This window comes from Xenia sp. Carnegie-2017, unplaced genomic scaffold (assembly GCF_021976095.1).
Source record: "Xenia sp. Carnegie-2017 unplaced genomic scaffold, XeniaSp_v1 HiC_scaffold_24, whole genome shotgun sequence".
Classification (NCBI taxonomy): Eukaryota; Metazoa; Cnidaria; class Anthozoa; order Malacalcyonacea; family Xeniidae; genus Xenia; species Xenia sp. Carnegie-2017.
In genome coordinates, this window is record NW_025813487.1 from 8,040,198 (window position 1) to 8,061,876 (window position 21,679).

A 21,679-nucleotide genomic window follows, 5' to 3' on the forward strand; every position below is an offset into this window, starting at 1 on the left:
CTGAATTTTTCAGGTTCATGAGACAATTGCTTAAATTGTCCAGCAAAGTGCGAAGATCATATCTACATTTAACATGATTTCTTGTTGTTAAACATGTCTTTGATATCATAAATGAGATTGTTGAAAAGCTTAGAACATTATCTCGTGCCTGACATAAATTTCAGTACCTAATAATATGTGTGAAGACGTTATAATTAATCACTCTTTAAAAAATTTAAAATAAAAAAATGTCGGGCACTAAATTAAGATGTGTTCTATCTGCATGCCAACTTTCAACCTTCATTATTAAATTTTAACAAAGTTATCATGTCACAATTATTGCCCATTGTTGTAAAATCCCTAAAGTGCCCAGATCACCCTCAGGAAAGTCATCAATTTAGATAGAGTGGACGATTTTAAATACTTTGCAATATTTTTTAAGATTTGATCTTTTTGAATTTTGGTCCTTAAAGATTGGCTTTTGTGTATGACTGTGATGTGATTGGGTCTAAACCAATTTGACAATTGACAATTCTGACAATGACTGGAATGGTTTAAACATAGGTATATGACATTTTTACAAATGAAGACCATGTTTTATTTTGTTCATTTTTACAAAGACCTGAAGAGATGTCAAGTTATTTTGATCTACATTTCGTGCAAAACTAAAGTATTGTCACTACGTTACTGTTTTATTCGGTCGGTCTTTTGTGATACTGAGAACTTTACACAAGTTCTAACAACGGAACATGCGCTTGAAATGTACCACAGAGATTAGCATCTTCATCAGGTCTTGAAATTTCACTATAGGTTATTTTCTAAATTTTGTCTTTGATACACCTGTAGATGCCCGTTCATATAAAGTGCCTGCTATATGTCCATATTTCGTCCCCTGAAATTTCGTTCGGCCTTCGCCGCCGTGCAATTAAACTGTTTAGCGACATACGTACATATTGTACCATCGTTAGTATGTTAAACATTCAAAATGTGTTTGTGGAATTTATTTATGTAACAATGGTTTGAAAATTACATAAAAAATAGTTGCATTTGTTTATTATCATGTAATAACTAAATTTATCTGTGTAAAATAAAAGTATTTTAATTAAACTATACATCTTGTTGCATTCAATTTAAGCGCAATTTATATATAAGTTTAACTTTATATTTTTTCTTATATAAAGTTTCCATTTAGTGGGCATAAATCAGTTGATTTTGAATGGAGGAAATTAAATTTAATGCAAGATATTTACTCAAAAGGGAACCAATAGCGCGAATGATTGGTTGAAATAAAAAAGTATTTTTAGTGTTATTTACATTTCACCTTCTCCCGAGTCCCCCAGACAGATATATTCCGCGCGTACAATCATTGTACAATCGAATATGCCCGTTTGCTTATAAGTGTTTGGAAAAAGATATGCGTGCGAAAAAAAATAGAATAAAAACTGTATGTAAGTGACCACTAAAGATGCAATTTCAAACAAACCGAGAACCGTAAATACATCTCGATAAATGTTTACAACACAGTATGAAATATACAGAGGTGAGTTACATTTATTGATGATTTAGCATCGTGGATTTTGAACTAAACCATAATTTTCAAGTTTTATGAGTTATGATGTATAGTGAAATGCCCGAAAGGCAGCACATTTTTTGTTCATTTTAATTTATATTTTAAAATGTCATTTCCGCATTCGTTTAAGCCCGGTTTCCATAAGACTACCGAAACGAACGAGGCCATCAAAGCGATTCATGATCTCAGTAGCTACTTTATTTGTTAATGATGCTGGTAACTTCGTGTATGGAATGGTACAAACGTTTTGAATGGACATCGTATAACGGCATATGAACGTATGAACATTAACATTGGAGTGATTGGACTAAAAACGGACTGTATTCTACGAAAATGGAAAACAAGCGAGTGGAAAAACACAATCAATGTCTTGTGGTTTGAAAGTTGAGTAGGTAAGTGTTAAAATTAATTTTCATAAGTAACTGCATGAGATCGTCAAAATGGTTCTGATGGTCTATTTTTATAATTTGAACCATAATCATGAAAAACACCCAAATTGAAAACAATGTCAATAAAAGATGTCACTTGCTGTGAGAAAATAGCTGGCTTTCACTCGCTACTTTTCCTATTTTATTTAACGTTTATAAGGAAAGTTGCAATGCTGCAAGTATGGTTCATCAAATTCCTAAGATAAAATGTTGCAACATATTTCAACGATATACACGCAAAAACTGCTCGGTGAAAAAAGGAAGAGACCGACTAAGTCGCCTGGATCAGACTGACCAGAACAACGCTTCGAAGTCAGGTATTAGAAATTTGATCTTTTTTAATGCATTTAAATTCTGTTTTTGTTCATTCATTATGCTGACATTTATAACGTGTTTTTTTATAGAGTAGCTATGTCTGTTGGCCTACTAACTTTGCAATGAATGACGACCAAGTCCGGCAGAAGCACCAAAAGGCGAGCGTCCTTATTGAAAGATTCACACTTGCGACTTTTAATATGCATAATGTTTAGCAGTATAAAGCATTTTCAAATTCAACATTTAAAAAACTCCGTAAAACTAAATTTTCACAATTGTTAAAATTTCTGACAAAACACACGAGTGAAAGCCAGCTATTAATGAAGGTCTTAATGAAGCAAAGTAATAATTTTGAATCGAACAAAGTCTAGTATACATCAAAAATGATTTTTATGCAAGTCATGACATCACTTTGGTTATTTCATTTTTCATTGTTGTTGAATGGTGAATGGTCAGGTCGTACGCACTGAATATTTTTTCATATGATTTGTGTATAGCTACTAATAGTTTTCATTTTTCTTCTGTCTATTAAAATTTTTGTTAACACTCTGCGCTCTTTCATTTTTCGTTCTCTACAAAAGTTTTCGTTTCTTTTGTTCGAACACAAAATATTTGCTGTGACAATATGGTAGTCAGCCGCTTTTTTGTCCCTCTGAAAATTGTGCGCTACGCAATCTGATTACGCTGCATGTTAAAATAGATCATCGGGATCATTAAAAACAACAAACATATGAGACATGTTAAATCTACAAAAATTTAAGGAAATTTTTCTAAATTTTGATCTTCTCTTATTGGAGGGTTTTTTAACGGATCCACCGGTTTTTCCTTCCATTTCGTTTTGTTTTGGAAAAAAAAACAGTGTCCACATTTAGGGCCAAGCAAAGCTTTTTGTCAGAACACTATTTATTGATGCTATTATGAATATTCACGTTTGTTTTCTTCATTTCATGGCCTTTGGCTATATCTCCCAAAACACTGCGTTTATTGAATACATGGCATACATTTTAAGAAAATAGGTACGCAATGCGTACATGTTGTTAGCCTGCAAGTATATAGCTACTAAATGAAGTAGACTTAATCAACATAGTTAAAATAAAATTATATATTTAATATTATTTATGTCACACTTTTTTAAGATTTGAAAATGCTTTTAGTTATATGACCAAGCAATTTCGTAACCCTGGAATCCGATACTTTACTACCAAGCAGAGTTTCGTGTTGTGATTCAGTTTTCATGCAGAGAACTACCTATGATATATAGTGATGGTCCTTTATCACAGGTGATGCAAAACGCGAAATGATTTGTCAAAAACGTGGTATCAAGCAATCACAAAACCATGTAATCTGATCATGAAAACGCAGGAAATAGCGTTTTCGACCCCTCTTTTCTCAATTTTTCAATTTTTCTCGGGAGATCGTGTCCGGCGTGAGATTGTAGCTCAAGCCTGCATCTGCCCCAATGAAAGCCTATAAAACGATAGAAATCTATAGTTTTTTCGTGTCTTACTGGGTGAATCTTTTGTTGACAAAAGGAACAGACATTAGTAAAACTGTCATTTTTTCCAGGGGAAGTTGACTTTATAATTTATTTTGTGACTTCTTATGAAGTAAAAGATCATCAAATATATGAACACATAATACTACCTTTTATCTATTTAATATTATATTCATATTATTTTGAAATATATCGTAATTAATTTATTCGGTTACATTCAGACACAAATACATGTCATACAGACACGACGAATCTGTGTCATCATTAATATTTACACAATAAAAGCTCATGATTAACTTAATATTTTACAAAAAAAGTGAGGTACACACTACTAAAATTTATGTGTCCCAGGGGTAGAAATCTCAGTGGGGGCGAGGGGCTGCTGCTTCCCCATTTTTGTAGAAAATTTGAAACAACTGAATGTACTGAAATTCATAAAATTAATACTGGAGTAGGGGAGAGTGGACAATTCCACTTGGCAATTCATGCATAAACCTGATTATTTATAATCTATTTTCTTTGTATGTGCTGTTAGTTGCCAGAGAGCTATGACTGCTTCCATCGATTCTAATATTCAGTGAATCGGTCTTTGAAAACAGATAATAAAATGATTTATGAAATTTTGTTGATAATAAAAGAATTTTTGAGGTTTATCAAGGAATTCTGAAAAAGTTGATGGTTACAAAGTTGTCGTGAAATTCTTTATCACTGTAGTGAAATTTGAGCTCCTTATCATGTGACAACTATAATAGAAGGTATGCAGAAATCTTTCAAAATCAGTACATGGTAGTACAATGAAATAAATCACAAATCGGCTCAAGTCCGTTCGGCAGGATACATGTGACATGGATGGATTTACATGGGAGTGAATGGGGTACTACACCCCAAACACTAGATTTCACCCCCTAACTAAATTGTTCCCCCCTATAATGAACATTTTAATTATCACTCCCCAATTTTTAGTGAAACATATCAGCAGTATGGTTGAGTTTTCAGGGCAAAATTTCTACTTTCTGCACAACCTTTGATGGCTACACTACTAGACCACCATAAATTATAGACCCTTACAATGTCTTACATCACTTCCTTACCAGCACCCCCCAAAAAAATTTTTTTAGCAGCACCCCTGTAAAGAATATGAAAATTTGTCCTTAGAGAAGTCAAACTTAAATGTATTTTCTTAATAGGTAGCATGGTCTATGTAAGTCTGAAATTAATTGGAGAAAGTAAGCATAGAACTCATTATTTTGGGGGCTCCTAACAGCCCCTGTCTGGTTCAACTGCTCTTTAAATTACATGTTTCACTTGTAAATAAATCTACTTTATTCATATTTTTAGGTGTTTTGAAACATTTTCAGAGAGGTTAGTCAACATTAATGATCATCTCATGTCTCAAGTTATTATGCTGCAACTAGGATTTGTAGTTAATGAAAAAATGTTCTGAACAGATATTATTATGGTGCAGAATCTTGAAGCTGTCTATTCTTTGGTGCATTAAAGCAATTATTGTTTGTAATTTTATTCAAATTCAGATGCAAACATAACTATAAGCTTGTGATCATTTGTTCAAATTATTTCTCATTTCAGGACTTAAGTCAAAGTTGAGTGGACCAAAACCAATTAAAACTCACTGACAATTGTAAGCATGGCTTTACTTGGTGAGTGCTCATTGCATATTGCTCAAAATTATGAAGTGCAAAATTAAGGTACTCAAAATGCTTAAATTCAACCTTTGTGCACTTGACCACCATTTTTGCTCAAGATAACCTTGATTTGAAAATTTTTCTTTTGGTGTGGTTTCTCTTTTAAAATTTGTGGTAGCCACAATCTGCAGGTAAGCATATGGGAACATGATGTTTGCCTTAAAATGTTACCTTAGAGAGCATTTCATTGCATATCAGCATTTCAATCAAGCTTGAGTTGGCAAGCATGTCTGCCATGCTTCTAAACCATTTGATATTATCTATGAAACAATATTTATCCTCCACACCACCTTCAACATGAGAATGTAGAAATCTTTTCTATTAATTTTATCAACTGTAGCACCAATTTTCAAATATAGAAGCCCTAGTACCTCTGGTCTTGGGCAAACCATGAGGTTTAAAAATGACCATACCTTTTCTTTTATTATAGGATCTGTATTGTATGAGTTATTAGCAGAAAATACACATCGAAAAACTTCGCTCTTTTCACATGCAACCATAAACTGATAAAGAATATTCTAATACGTACCATAGTTTACATTTCGCGAACTAAAGTACGGAGATCGCTGCCGTGCGGTTGTATTATTAACGTAGCGACGTATAAATTTACCTTTGTTAGAATGTTAGTGTAATAATTCACCAAAATGCGTTTTCCTCAACAAAAATGCGATTGTAACAATGTTTTGAAAATAACAAATCAGCTTATTTACCAACATTCTGTTTATAATCATGTAGCGTTAATTGCAAATTTATTGAAATACTTTGTGTGAAATAGAACATACTTTCATAGAAGTGCGCATTTTGTGTAATTATGAATTCAGAATTCCGATCTTACCTTTCGAAGGATACCAACTTCTCAATTACCAAGAAGAATACCAATAATTCTCATTGTTGAAACGCGTAGGTGGTTGAAAGTATTGTTTGAACGCGAAAAATTTCCCGCCGCTCTTTGATTGGGTGATTTCGTTAATACAATCGTAGATGTAAATATCAGGGCTCTGGTAAAAATACCTGTGATTGGTCGATATCAGCTTCAGTTTGATCTTGGTGCTCGTGCCAGCGGAAGAAGTAGTTCATTAACGTGATTTAACTTTTTTTCCTTAGTCTCGTGTTTTTGTCATCGTTTATGTGGTTGTTTGGTTGTATGAGCTATGAAAAATTATATGTGTGTATGAAATTTATGAAATGAAAGAGAAAAGAAATCGTCAGAATGTGCGCGCGAGTGATGCAATTTTCAAACGTCGCATGCTTCATGATTCCGTAAACACATCGTCATTAATGTCGGTAAAACGTACAGTGGTAAGTAAAGTTTTTTAATGATTCATAATATAGATTTTGAACAAAGTTATCTGGTGAGTGCATTTTATTTTATATTTGGTCATAAATGAAACAGTAAATTTGAACATTTTATGAATTATGCTGTAGAATGTTGTCATTGTTATTGGGGTTTAGTTGAGAAGGACCAAAAAGGCAACACATTTGTTTTTTTTATTCATTTTATTTTAAATTTTAATTTATCAATGCTGCATTCGTTTATGTGTTAAATGAGACAACACATCTTTGAATATAATGGTAGCAAAATATTTAACCAAAAGCAACAACCTCAGTTTGGATTTAATCAAATTAATGCCTAATACAATTATATTTTTCAAAACTTTGAAATACTTTGAGACTTATTATAAAGTTTATTATAAACTTGTTTCGACTTTCCAGTCAACTGAAGTTAACTTAATGTAAATTGATGTTTATAATAAAAAGTTGTCGTTTATTTTAAATGCCTAATTGTTATATGTGGTGGGTTTTTAATTCACCTGACCATTTAATGCAGTTTTGAATAATGAAAAATCAAATTTGAATCTTGGAAAAGGTAACCATGTCTAATTAATATAGGTAGACTGTTCAATAAAGGTCACTTAAATTGTATTTATATTTTGAATTTTTGGGACATTACCACACAATTACCAAAAATAAGCACTGTATGAAAAAGTGTATGCTCCAAACAGATGTTTTCAAACAAGTCGCTTTCTTACATACTTCATTCATATTTAAATTGTTATGCATCAAGATCGTTCAGTTGTAGGGAAAAGTGTTTCAGTTCCTAAGTCCCTGACATAAAACAACTATATCACAATAAACCAAGCACCCACAAAGTAATAAAAAAATTTCATTTAAGATAATTCACTTAAGAAAGGCTGGCCAAAAAAAATTCCAGTGCCACATCTTCCTCTATGGTTTGTCAAAACTACACATTATTATTCCCAATTGCTAATTATTGCTCTAACTAGTAAATCAGATGAATACAATATTTGTCACATTATCGCTGTTTTGAGAAATTACATTTTTATTGTCTTTCACATGTGTAAATATTGTGCTTTAGCACATGTTTCTCTTGTTGGAAACTCTATAAGACAAAATTTCTTTATTCAAGAATTTTAAAGTGAAACGAATGAACTAAAGACTGCTGAATCTTATGACAAAGACAGTGAATAGTCTGAAGATGGTATGTAAAAATAACAAATTTGTAAGAAATTTATAATGTACAAACTGACGAGTGGCGAACGTTTGACATTTTCTAAAGAAAAGAGTTCTACAAAATCAACATAGCCCGTTGATAGATGTCTTGAAAGCAGACTGGGATTTTTTCTCTGTAGAACAGAGCATGTACTCAATACTGCCAACAATTACAAGAGATACTATGTAGCTATGTACAAGCTTAAACCGTTAGCTACTTATATATGACCAACAGTGAGATATTAATTATAGTGCTACTTTCACGTTTTTTGCAAAGTTTTCATGTAGCTAATATTTTTCATTGTATGTTTAGCACACCTATCTAAAATTCACAGGCAACGTATGTAGTTCTGGGTATGTGGTTGTTGAGCAAAAACATGTTTAGATCACAACTTACGTTCATTCGTATGCAATATAAATTTCTTCATGACATGGTGTATGTTGAACTTTCATCTTTGAAAAATGTTGCTTAAAAAAGAGTGTCGCTATTTGTTGGCAACGTTAAAATTTAACTATTACGAATTTGCAATGAAAGTAAAATAATCACTCATATATTGATATATAGCTATTATTCCCATTTTAACTTAGGAAGAATTAGTATAAGAATTGTTTCACTATCGACGATGTAAGTTTTCTTTCAACGAAAAATTGTTCTTTATTCCATATTTGTAGAGATATTTACTGTAATCCATTACAGCTTTACCATGTCTCCTGCCATTAATGAGATAATCGCTATAAAACTTGAACAGATTTACTGAGGAGGGGTACAGGGGGGGGGCACGCAAACTTTAGATTTATCTCCTAAAAATATATTGCACACCCCTGTGGGAAACATTTTAACTTCCTCAATTTTTAGCGAAACAAATCAGTCGTACAGTTGAAGTGAGTATTTCTGGGCAATGTTTCAACTTTCTTTACTATCTTTGGTGGCTGCACTACCTAACCTCCCTTAAAATCTACACTTTTATTGTCGTCACTTCTTTACCAAATGACTATTAAATTAGCACTTTTAATTTCCAGTATTTTCTTGCGTGTAGCATTTACTGTGAAATAAAAAATTCTCTACAGAAGTCTTTTGCTAGATATTTTGGATTAATTCTTGTGAAACCAAAAATTCTTTTGTCAAATTGACTAATTTTCGTCAATTATTGAAAGAAATTATGTTAACTAGCGTGAGTTTATACACATGATATTTAATCATATAGTATTTCTAGTCACGCAGAGATCATATGACATTCTTCCTGAGATCAATACTTTCATTTTCTAGTCATCGTATTCATTGGAGAAGACGCCTTACGAAAATTTCGATAAAATTGTTCAAAGCATTTTCATCAAAAGGTAAATATCATGTATTAAGTATTTGTTGTTCGAATTTCAGTTACATAAGTAAAGTACATGGGAACGAACTCCTGAATTTGAATTCCAGTTTGTTACATATTGTTAAGATTATTTCCGTGAGCATTCGCTATCTATATGTTGCTAAAAGTTTCATAAATTGTATGAATGATTGTAAGAAATGCAAAATTACATGCGATCCCAAAGATTAGTCAATGTAAATCACCGTTAGTTCCTGCTTGTGATTAAGAGGTTAACTAAAAGCAGCTTCCACAAGATCGAAATATCTTCGAGTCTTCGACAGAAGATAAAAATCATTTAATAAACATTCGCTCCTAGAAATGTTGGGACATAACACTTCCCAAATTTGAATTTATTGTTACATGTTTCGTTGTACTAATCGCTGCAATGTTTGATGAATTTTTGATATTCGTTTTTTAAGTAACCATAGTTGATATATGTGATTCTACAGCTGTTTTGATGTGAAATGAACAAACGCGCGCTATGCATGATGGATATTGGCAAACTCTATTTCAAAAATCGAAAGAGTTTGTGAAAATATATCTGTTGAAATTCAATTTTAATCTTAAGGTGTCGACAGCAGTAGACTGCATTTTATTTTATCGCTTAGAGTCATCAGTCAACATATTTATTTGAGAAATGACAAAAAGCTATTCTCCTTAACGGCTGTCACTTATATTATGCACCGCGTCTGCGTCCGCAAAGAATGATGGGGTTTTGTTACGACATAATGACGCATTTGCACATGTGATATTGTATAGTTCGCAATCTCTTACTTCGTCATGATTATTCTCGTTAAACAGAAATTATGCTCGTTATTGACTTTAATGCATGGCTATAAGCACGGTACTTATTACGTAGTTGCAACTCTAGATGATTTGTCGTCGATGTTTATTGAAATTAAATGATATTTTGAATCAAAATTGACCAATTAATTTAGTTTGACGATTTTTTCTTCATACAGTGAATCATAAGCGCCGACGACGACGTTGATAACGTTGATCAACAAGACTTAGACAGTGTTTTATGTACTGAAGAAGGTAACATGTTTGAAATATTAAAGAATTTTTATTGAATTATCAACCTAAAGTTAGAGTCCAACAGATCGTTTCAAAGATAACTATAAGCGTTCTTTTTTTTAATATTTATTAAAACAAAGCAAGTGACGTTTGTCGTTTCGTCTCGACTCAAGACATCTTCAAATGAGATGTAATTACTTAGATAGTTAAGGTGTGAGGTTTGTGTGGATGTGTACTTACAGTGTAAAGCTGATATTGAGTATTTTAAATTATTGTAAGAAAGATTGTACAAGATATAAGGGTGGGGCGACGGGTAATGGGGGGAAATTACCATGAAAAGAGCTGAGGGGGACGTGTTTTTTCTCCCCTCCCCTTTCTCCCAAGTTTTCCTAAGACCAATTTAAGAGTTTTTAAGACTTGAAGAGAATAAAGGGAGTTAAAGATAGTTGCTTCCTGTAAAAGGGCACACAGAAAAGTAAAAGTAATAAACAGAAACTTTTGAGCATCGTAGTAAAGCCTAGGCCACATTATCGTCCATATCGACGAAAATTAGAACGAAAACTGCCGCAACGAAAATCTTGAACGAAAACTCAACGAAAAATTTCGTTCTCGTGCATATTAGAAGAGTTGAACTTTTGACCTTTTTCGTTATCGAAAACGCATGCAATTGGCTAATAATCTAAAACTTAACTACACAATTATGGCGGGGTGGCATGAGTTTTAATAGTCCGATGCGAGAAAAAACAATTTGTCGTCAATCGCAAGTATTTTATGAGTTAGTCCGTGATCTGTGACCGATTTTCTTTCATTCCCGTTGGACACCTTAAGAAAGGTTGTGAAAAATTCAAGACAGAACAACTTTTCATGCTTAACGCACTTTACTTCTTGTCATCTCCAAAAAGCTGCAGTTTTATTGCTATATTACATTAAAATTTTAAAATGTGTAGCTCATTACAATTTCGGAATCCGCCATTTTCCCCCTGACACTTCATGTTATTTATATTTTGTGTGCTAGTGCCAGACCTAATAGAGAGCTATTACGCACGATAATACTGGCAACATAAATAAAATGCCTGAAAGAAATACATATTTCACTCGTGCATTAGGTTGGATTTAGCAATTGTTGCGAAGATAATATTTTGAAAGTTATAATCGTATTGTGCAAGACAAGGCGCGCTTTTTTTAAAGGTCTGCCTCGAATTCGTCGTCAATGTCATCATCTAAAAACTCCTCTTCCTCAACATCATTGTCGTCATCAATATCTACATTCGTGTTTGCAGTACATGACCATACATCTATGTACTTCACTCCTGCTTTGTTACATGAACAACATTGGGAGTTACCGCCACGTTGCAGCCAGTCTTACAACCACAATGAACGTTATCAAGTAGGGAATTCGGCGCTAGGGGAATGGTCATCCATACGATTTCAGACTTGCAGTTTCCCGTCACTCGTTTGCCACCCATTTTCATCCGGAGGAGTAATATCCGTTTGTGGTTGTAAACAGAAAGGCCAAAGCGCGGCTTGGTACAAAAATGTAAGTTCCATAAACCTCCATTGCTAATCAAGAGTTAGTGTAAATATTGCTAAAGTCATTCTTATTGCATTCTGCATTCAACTGAGAGGTATTTTGCAAAAAGAAGTTAAAAATCTCAGTTAAGAAGCATAAAATCTCAAAACACCAAGCTAAAACTCAACATTATATGATTCTTAGAACAAACTTAGCTACTATTTGTTTACAATATGTCAGAAGTGGTAAACTTTTGTATTTTTCAACAATCTCTTTCATAGGTTGTGATGATTGTTAATCTTCAGTTAAGGCTTTATGCTCAAGATCATGTTTTACAGTTCAAGAAAGAATATTTTTTAGTGAGCCATTTCAGAAGCCAGAAAGCTGGGGTTTTTTGCTTGGGTTGAAACTTGTTGTATTGTAAATTTGTGTATTTCGTGCACGAATTTTCGTTTTGTTTTCGTTTTCGCGAATATAGACGATAGTGTGGCCTAGGCTTAAGTCTATGTAATTAGTCTGAGAAGTCTTGAGTCAAGACGAAACGTCGCTTGATTTTTTAAATAAATATTTAAAAAATCAAATGCTGATGACGATCTGTTGGGATCTTATCTTTATATTTAGAATTTGATTCACACCTGGCACCTCACTGGCAACATTGAAATTTTATAAATTCTTATTAATTGTTGTCCACTCATATTTACGATGTATTTGACATGTTTGACGTATTTTTTAGTTGCAACCGATTGTTGAAATTCATATTCCATTGGAATCCTACAGTGGCAGTACGGCCCTACAAACGAATGATTTGTCTCTTAATCAAGACAGTAAATATCAATATGCTGCCCTGTTGAAGTGTTAGAAATCCTACGTAGGTATTGGTTACCCCATAGGATTGGGGAAAATTGAAAAAACAACACAGTTGAGAGAACGTTGCTAAATCGACCAGCGTACAAGGTACGCAAAAACCTTTGGTGGAAATAAGTAGTTTGACTTCCAATGATTTATCTAATGTCAAATTTTCACATGTTTGTAGATGTAGATCGTCCAGGTTAGTAGAGTCATGAGAAGGACTGTTTTTGTTGTTGTTGACTGACGTTTTCACTTCCTTAGCAGTCTTCACCATTAAAGTCAAGTTGACTTTTTCAGGACTCTACTAACCATGACGATCCACATCTAGAAACATGCAACGATACGCCAGGGTTCAAACCATTTACGTTATTACAGTTGTTGTTGTTGACTAACGTTTTGACTTCCTTAGCAGTCGTCACCTTTAAAGTCAAATTGACTTTCTCAGGACTTTACTAACCATGACGATTTACATCTAGAAACATGTAACGATACGTCCGGGTTCAAACCATTTACGTTATTACAGTTATTGATGTTGACTAACGTTTTGACTTCCTTAGCAGTAGTCATCTTTAAAGTCAAGCTGACTTTCTCAGGACTCTACTAACCATGACGATCTACATCTAGAAACATGTAACGATACGCCTGGGTTCAAACCATTTACGTTATTACAGTTAAATTTTCGTAAATCATAATCGTTGTTAGAGTAAAAAATTTGTAACCGAGAAACTATTTTAAAATAGCTTGAGCTAAAAATGACACCAATAGATTGCTTTTGGACTGCATAAGGTTAAAATATGGCATATGTTGTTCAAACTTATAAAGTTTCAGTAAATTTGGACGATTCTTACGCGAACGTTCATCTTCCGAATCGTAGATTGATTTGTGTTTTTCCGTTTATATGACATTTTACATAAATCATCATCAATTTTTCTGTTTATAATGGTTCTTTTGGAAACTGAAATTTATACATAATTGAAGAGAGCTATAAAAAGTTATTCAAAAACGAAAACAAAATAATCTGTGATTTGGAAGCTAGTTGTTCGTGTGCGCTTGTGCCAAATTCCATTGCTTGAACAAAGCGTGACATATTTTAATCCTACGTGTTTCAATTGCTTTTAGCTTTGTCATTTTTGTGCGTGAGCTACTTCAAAAGCACTTCTCTGTAACACATTCCTCCTTCTAAAAAGGTTATTATTATAAAACAATTTTACTTAAAGGGGAACTCCACCCTCACATAATGTTGGTCTTAAAAGTTAAATTTTTATGCAAAGGTTACTATATTTTTAAATTTTTACATCAGCTATTTTTTTTTTTTTTGACAAAATCGCGTCTTCAAGTGCGCTATTTGAGCTGTTTTGAGGTTTAGCATCGTGGGCACATAATGCGTCAGCGGAAATATTGTGACGTCATATCGTCAAACCGATTTGGAGTTGTGTTTACAACAAAGTAAAATAATAACGCACAGCCTAGCACTAAAAACAAAACAATCGCTTATAATGCCTGGTTGGAAGAACCTCGACCTAATTCACCAATCGATAGTGAAATGGAAGACAATCCAGCAAACAATATTCGGCCATATCAGTTTGTGCCTGAATGGCCGGCTGATGAACACGAAGAAGCTCACCAGTTTGAGGACAGCGAAGAACAGGAATTTTTGTATATTGAGGATGAACCTCTGCGCGACAATCTTGAATGGTGAGTAATAAAATGTTATATTATTCTAGACCATTGTTTCGATCTCGAAAGAACGTTTTCAGTTTTTGAAGTTGACCACGTCTACACACACATAATACTTCAGATTTTAAAGTTTTTATTGTAAGATACAATCTTTATTGAAATTTTGACATTTACTTTTCAAGATACTTTCTTTTAACATATTCAGGTGTCAATGTGGTAACTGCCAAATAATGGACAATAACGAGGAATGTTTATGCTGCAAAGAGATTTCCAATATTTGTGGCAAAAATGTAGAGGCAGTAGAAACGAATGAGACCACCGAAGTCCCTTTGTGTATTACACAACATCCTGGTTTTGAGCCTATTTTTCTTAACAGGTGGGTTTTACAAACAGCTTGGTACCAGTACAAGCAGCAATATGATGGGCCCGAAGACAAACTGTACCGCCATATTGCATATAGACATTTGACAAGATGGTGCTGGGGTATCTTGGGTAGAGAAGTAAGAGTCGTCTTGCCATCATGTGCAGTGACTGGCATTAGAGAATTATTTCCTCCACCTGGCCCTGCAGAGGAATTTCAATTTGAAGGCTTCCACAATGCTGGTTTTGCTATGTTAATATTTAAGAATGAATGTACAAAAGTTGTCTTCACTGATTCAACATCATATTATATGGGCATGGCAAAACCTATTGCCATAGCTAACTTCACCACTGACTGATGTTCCTTTACAAGTACTTCTATCCTGGGTGGACATGATTTAGAAATGTTCTTTGGAAGATTCTCGCCATGATGTACAAGTTCAATCTCCTCAGTTTTGCATGCATTCACAACCTCGGCAAGTAGTATATCAACGTACTGGTATTCTTTCTTTTCTTTCATTGCATTTACAACCCATTGCTTCTTTGTTTTAGCAAAAATCATTTTGTAACGGTCTTGCCCTTTGTTTGTCCCTGACTTAATGACTGCTTTATCACGGTTAACATTGTTGTTGGGATCTAATCCTGCTAACTGAGTGCGGGCTACCATCCCAGGAAATGAAAAATGCTCTCGCTTTGGGCAGTATTTCAGTAAAAGGGAATGGTAAACCTCCAACTCTCGTGTGTGACAAAACTCAGATAGCTTCCACAGGTCTTTTAGAAGCCTCTTCTCACAAATCACCTTCTCTGCAGCAATATATGCTTGTTAAGTAGGAGATAACCACTTCTTCTGCTTGTTTGTCTTTCTGTTAATTGTTGGTAGCCACATTGATGAAAATATGTGTTCCCTCTCCAGAAATGCTTGTTGTTGGTCAAGGATAGACTTCCATTTTTCCACCAATTCTTCTGCATTCTTGTTACAACTTGCAGAGCACCACAAAGATGATTAGAAATGGACTTAATCCAATGGGTCAAGTCATCCTTTCCCTTAATGTTAGACTTCGTTGTTAGTTTTTTTGTGACAGACTTAGAAAAATGCCACACATCATATTGGTGATCAATATGGGGGTGTTTGTTTTTCATAGCACTGATAGTTTTTGCCCCAAATGTGACTTAAAAAAGGGAAATTATGTACAAATAATTAGGAAACTATAAGTTCATACTTTAAGTCAAGAAAACTACACCTAAATTTTATGCACGAAAGGCTAATTTTACAATGGTCTTATGTAGGATTATTTTCTAACCATAATGAATCTAGATTACACAACCATGTTTTATTATTATTCAATGTTATTCATGGCAATAGACCGGTTTCACATCATTAGAAACTGTTGTTAAGGTTGAATTCGGAGGACAAGCAAACGAAGCAAACGGCATTACAGCACAGTTTCCACACAAATAAACCTTCGTATTTTTTAAGAAATAATATTAATCGATATTTAAATTCTCTATGTATTGCGGAAACTGTGCGAAAAATGGCCTTTATGGATGTGAAACCGTTCTATTAAAACAGTATACAAATAACCAGCTCAATACTTGCATGTAAGCTATAAAAGTTGCTTGTGTATATACCTATGAATAAAAAATTCTGAAGTTTCGAAAAGAAACATTTTGTGATTAGGAGAAGTATTTTGACGCAAGTTTGTTATGACTCTGCCATGACTTTACATAATGCTTTGAGCAGCAATTGACGATATGACGTCAAATACAAGCCGCTGACATGTTTCTGCTCCCACGCACCGGATGCCCTAGCTGCAGCATTTCAACTCATTTTTTGTGAAAATATTGAATCAAACAAACAAAAAAATTGCCTCATATTTATTTTCACGGGACAGACAAAGTTTTAAGACCAACATTATGTGAGGGTGGAGTTCCCCTTTAACTATCAGATGAACCATTGGAAGTCCAACCACCTATATCCACTAAAATTTTGTAAATTTTAGCGAAGTTTTTCGTCACGGACTATTGTTTTGATACCGCTGCAAATACATCTCACAGTCACGGCCACCTGGTAAACGTTGATTGGTGGGGGAGGGTGTGTTGTTCATATATTCAATTGAGCCTGAATGAATTTTTTGAAAGCGAGTTGTTTAATTTCTTAAAGTGCCTATGAAACGAAAATTTTGCTATCTGAGTAATACTTTATTGAAGAGATATTTTAAAATGGCAATGATCATTCTAAACCAGTTTATGCATATCACTTTTAATTCTTAAGATAGTGAGGTTCTTGTTATGTCCGATATATCTAACTTGCGACGTCACATTGCATAATGAGAACTAAAATTATTAGGTATATTTACTGATACTTTACTTCACAACCATAGAGTTCATTTCTTTGTGACGGAGTTGAAGGTATAAAATGCTGCCTACTAGTATCAACCTAAAGTTGTCAGAAAACTGAAGAATATTTGAAACATTGTGGGAACTCATTATGTTATATGACGTCACAAGTTAAATAAATTGAAATAACAAAAACATCAAAATCACGAGGATATGCATTTACTGTTTTAGAAAGGTTCACTGTAATTTCAAAGGTTCTAGTCTTTGCAAATATAATTTAACTTGTAAATTATTTGTTGCATTGGCACTTTCAGTAAATTGCTTTCAAAACAAATCAGTTGGGCGCAATTAATAATGTGAATAACCCCCTTTCTGCCATTAGATAGCTTTAGCAAGAATACGACTACGACGAGTACGTAGTTTAACCGTGTAAGGGAATGCTACGAGTAAGTTTGTTGTCGTTGTCGCTTCGTCAAAATTTAGTTTTAGCTGTAAACAACAGAACGAGACTTTTTATTGTGTAAAACACCGAAGTTTGCGAAGCAGCTACGGCTCCATTTGTCAATAATGATATCAACGAATCGGTAATACTGATTTTGCAATAATATGGGACTTTTTAGAGTAAAAATCTTCACTATTTTAAGTTTCATCTACGATATATTTGTACTGTTTTTTTCTTTGTTTACCTTTCACTTTGCGTACGACATACATGAAAGTTTTTCAGGTCATATTTTCCTTTTAAATGTACATCTGCGTTCAAAAAAGGTTCTAAATAAAAGCCTGGATGCTCAAAAATAGTACTGTAAAATAATTTCTTACAGAATGAAGAAATGTATCTACTCTCTTTGCTTAAAACGACATCGTAGTCACATTGATGACGGCTACGTGTTTTTGTGTCGCAGCAATGTTTCGCGCCAAAATGACGTAGTTCGTACTCTTAGTTGTACTCGCAGTCTTTGCTAAAGCTCCCTATTAACTTTCTAGGGACAGCCCTACTCACATTTCACTGGGTAGACGTCAAAAGGTAGATAAATTGGAAATAACAAAAATGTCAAAATCACGAGAATATGCATTTACTGTTTTAGAAAGTACACTGTAATTTCAAAGGTTCTAGTCATTGCAGACATAATTTAACTTGCAAAATTTTCGTTGCATTTGCACTTTCAGTAAATTGCTTTAAAAAGAAATCAGTTGGACGCATTTAAACATGTGAATAAGCCCCCCCCCCTCCCATTAACTTTCTAGGGACAGCCCTACTCACAGTTCACAGGGCCTGCCCTAAAGTGATCCATTTGACAAATCTGGTTGTACTTGATTCTGTCATTTTTCTTTAAGCTTGTTTACGATGTATTCCACTATGACTTTCACGAGTTAATAGATTGGCTGTCTTTCACTACATACCGTTCTCGACTACATTTTCAAACAAACAAAAAACCTTTTTACTAGTTTCTATAATTTCTGACAGAGGAATCAAATCAAGTTGATGATGCCAATTCACTCCAGGAAACAAATCAAGATGAACTAAGTGGACTTGAATTAATAGACCTTGAGGTCAGCAATCTCTTTGAGGACAGCAGGCAGAATATGGACTGTCATCTTGATTTTATGTCGGTTCCTCTAGAACTTTGATGACTGTAATTTGTTATGGCAAGTCGAAGTACAATTTGTCTTTTTACAACCATTGAAATTTTTACAATGATCATAAATATTACATCCATATGAAACTGTTTAGCAAACGCAATAATTGGGGAGAACGTATTCATACATGCATGTTCTGCAGAATTAAATTCTTTTTGAAATCCATTGTTTTCTGCAGATTAAGACATGCATTCATAAATTTAAACCCTCCCCACTTCCTCATCACCGAGTTTGCTACGCCCCCGTTATGGAATAGACAGAGTAAATTAGAACATAAATAGAAAATTTTTATCATTAGTCCATAGTAAAATGTAGACTTACTCAAGTAAATTAATTAAGGCTCAAATATCGTCACGTCCAATATAATGCCAATGTCATTAATAGGAAAGTACATACAGGTTAGAGATATTATGGGGAAAAACAACTTTATATTTTTTATATCCAATAATGTCTAGTCAAATAAGGAGAGGCACCCTATCTGTTGTAACCAAATAAGTTTTTTGTTGTCAATAAGTTATTGGAATTGTCAAGGTTAGCCGAGAAGGTCAGTAAAAATTCAAAAAGTAACAAATTCAATAACCATTGCGAATAATCAAGCATTGTAACTGTACAATAATTTTATTCGTAAGTATGCTTAACATATTGGCCAATGGGCAATGTGTAAATTGGTTATATTCAACGAAATTTTTGTCCCTCTTTGTTTCTAAACACAGTAGATCGGAGATTCATCGTATATATTAATTACATTTTGCTTCTCCTAGCCCTGATAATTTTGTTATGTAATCAACATCTTGGTCCTTTGGGCTTTTAATTCTTGGAAAAAATGTTTTGAAAAAAAAACTTCTTCTAAGATTTTGCTATTTCCGTGAGCATGTAATATAATGACTTCAAAAAGGTTATCTATAAAATGGCCATTTTCAGCCTTCTAAAGTTCTGAATTTTCAAAGTTTTCTCATGATTTTGCCTCCTCAGATCGCCTCACTTTGGCTTTGTCAATGGGCCAATGGCTTTGCCAATGGGCCTAAAGACTTTGTACTAGAAATTAGTTTTTTCTAATACGAAGAGCTTTCTGTTCTATTATTTTCTTCCACATTCTAAATAGCCTTATGTCATTGTTGTGAGTTACATTAAGATCTGACGACGCATTTCACCAAAGTATTTGTATAATATAAAAAAAATTTTTTTACGTACGTCGTCATGGTTACAGCAATTGCCATGAGATTCGACTTTGGAAGTCAACAACAATATTTTTGAATTTTGATTTGAACGCTATAATTTTAAGTCGTTCGAAAGTAATTTGCTAAATTGGTGAGTAAACTATTTCCGTAAGTTCGAAGCCCAAAACTAAAACTGTAGACAAGACTTGGGCCTGTTTTATACGTCGCATTTTACATGAGGCAAATACATTTAAAAGATATTGAGGAATTTATCTTATTTTCTTTTGCCTCTAATGCATTCGGCTGATGTAAAATGCGACGTATGAAACAGGCCTTGGTATCTCATGATTCTCACTTGGCAGCACGCTAAAGCACGAAATTTTTTTTTTAAATCTTGTCAAAGCATGTCTGTGGTCATGACTCTTAAGGAAAATTTACTTCTTTAGACCAAGGTGAAAGTACGTAACACAACGTGGTCTTTACTCTTGAGGAAAGTTTACTTCTTTAGACCCAGGTGAAAGTACGTAACACAACGTGGTCTTGACTCTTGAGGAAAGTTTACTTCTTTAGACCCAGGTGAAAGTACATAACACAACTTGGTCATGACTCTTGAGGAAAGTTTACTTCTTTAGACCCAGGTGAAAGTACGTAACACAACATGGTCTTGACTCTTGAGGAAAGTTTACTTCTTTAGACCCAGGTGAAAGTACGTAACACAACTTGGTCTTGACTCTTGAGGAAAGTTTACTTCTTTAGACCCAGGTGAAAGTACGTAACACAACATGGTCTTGACTCTTGAGGAAAGTTTACTTTTAGACCCAGGTGAAAGTACGTAACACAACTTGGTCTTGACTCTTGAGCAAAGTTTACTTCTTTAGACCCAGGTGAAAGTACGTAACACAACTTGGTCTTGACTCTTAAGGAAAGTTTACTTCTTTAGACCCAGGTGAAAGTACGTAACACAACTTGGTCATGACTCTTGAGGAAAGTTTACTTCTTTAGACCCAGGTGAAAGTACGTAACACAACATGGTCTTGACTCTTGAGGAAAGTTTACTTCTTTAGACCCAGGTGAAAGTACGTAACACAACGTGGTCTTGACTCTTGAAGAAAGTTTACTTCTTTAGACCCAGGTGAAAGTACGTAACACAACATGGTCTTGACTCTTGAAGAAAGTTTACTTCTTTAGACCAAGGTGAAAGTACGTAACACAACTTGGTCTTGACTCTTGAGGAAAGTTTATTTCTTTAGACCAAGGTGAAAGTACGTAACACAACATGGTCTTGACTCTTGAAGAAAGCTTATTTCTTTAGACCTAGGCGAAATTTACGTAACACATTATGGTCATGACTCTTGAAGAAAGTTTACTTCTTTAGACCTAGGTGAAAGTACGTAACACAACATGGTCTTGACTCTTGAAGAAAGCTTATTTCTTTAGACCCAGGTGAAAGTTACGTAACACAACATGGTCTTGACTCTTGAAGAAAGTTTACTTCTTTAGACCTAGGTGAAAGTTACGTAACACAACATGGTCATGACTCTTGAAGAAAGTTTACTTCTTTAGACCAAGGTGAAAGTACGTAACACAACATGGTCTTGACTCTTGAAGAAAGTTTACTTCTTTAGACCTAGGTGAAAGTACGTAACACAACATGGTCATGACTCTTGAAGAAAGTTTACTTCTTTAGACCTAGGTGAAAGTTACGTAACACAACATGGTCTTGACTCTTGAAGAAAGTTTACTTCTTTAGACCAAGGTGAAAGTACGTAACACAA

The 21,679-nt window shown here is 34.0% G+C and overlaps 1 protein-coding gene and 2 long non-coding RNA genes across 5 annotated transcripts; all 3 read left to right on the top strand.

Moving 5' to 3' along the window:
* Positions 1-4,565: 4,565 nt before the first annotated feature.
* Positions 4,566-19,282, top strand: LOC124450615. Of its 2 annotated transcripts, XR_006950133.1 has the most exons (7): positions 4,566-4,576; positions 6,560-6,789; positions 7,919-7,990; positions 9,269-9,339; positions 10,322-10,397; positions 12,620-12,754; positions 18,575-19,282. It is a non-coding gene; the product is annotated as an uncharacterized LOC124450615 (long non-coding RNA). The 2 variants fall into 2 exon arrangements; XR_006950132.1 differs by lacking the exon at positions 4,566-4,576 and having other exon boundaries at positions 6,327-6,789.
* LOC124450616 lies at positions 4,932-6,203 on the top strand. Of its 2 annotated transcripts, XR_006950134.1 has the most exons (4): positions 4,932-5,013; positions 5,126-5,149; positions 5,375-5,445; positions 5,921-6,203. It is a non-coding gene; the product is annotated as an uncharacterized LOC124450616 (long non-coding RNA). The 2 variants fall into 2 exon arrangements; XR_006950135.1 differs by lacking the exons at positions 4,932-5,013; positions 5,126-5,149 and adding an exon at positions 5,157-5,295.
* LOC124450611 (P2X purinoceptor 7-like) lies at positions 14,176-16,432 on the top strand. The gene is made up of 2 exons (XM_047001244.1): positions 14,176-14,430; positions 14,618-16,432. Exons 1-2 carry the CDS (start codon positions 14,279-14,281, stop codon positions 15,129-15,131), a joined length of 666 nt encoding a protein of 221 aa, XP_046857200.1. The 5' UTR covers positions 14,176-14,278; the 3' UTR covers positions 15,132-16,432.
* Positions 19,283-21,679: the final 2,397 nt, after the last annotated feature.

Excerpts from the sequence above, each read along its gene's own strand:
- LOC124450611 (XM_047001244.1), top strand. The coding sequence starts at position 14,279 with ATGGAAGACAATCCAGCAAACAATATTCGGCCATATCAGTTTGTGCCT. Across the intron at positions 14,431-14,617 it reads CTGCGCGACAATCTTGAATG|GTGTCAATGTGGTAACTGCC; the intron begins GTGAGTAATAAA and ends TAACATATTCAG.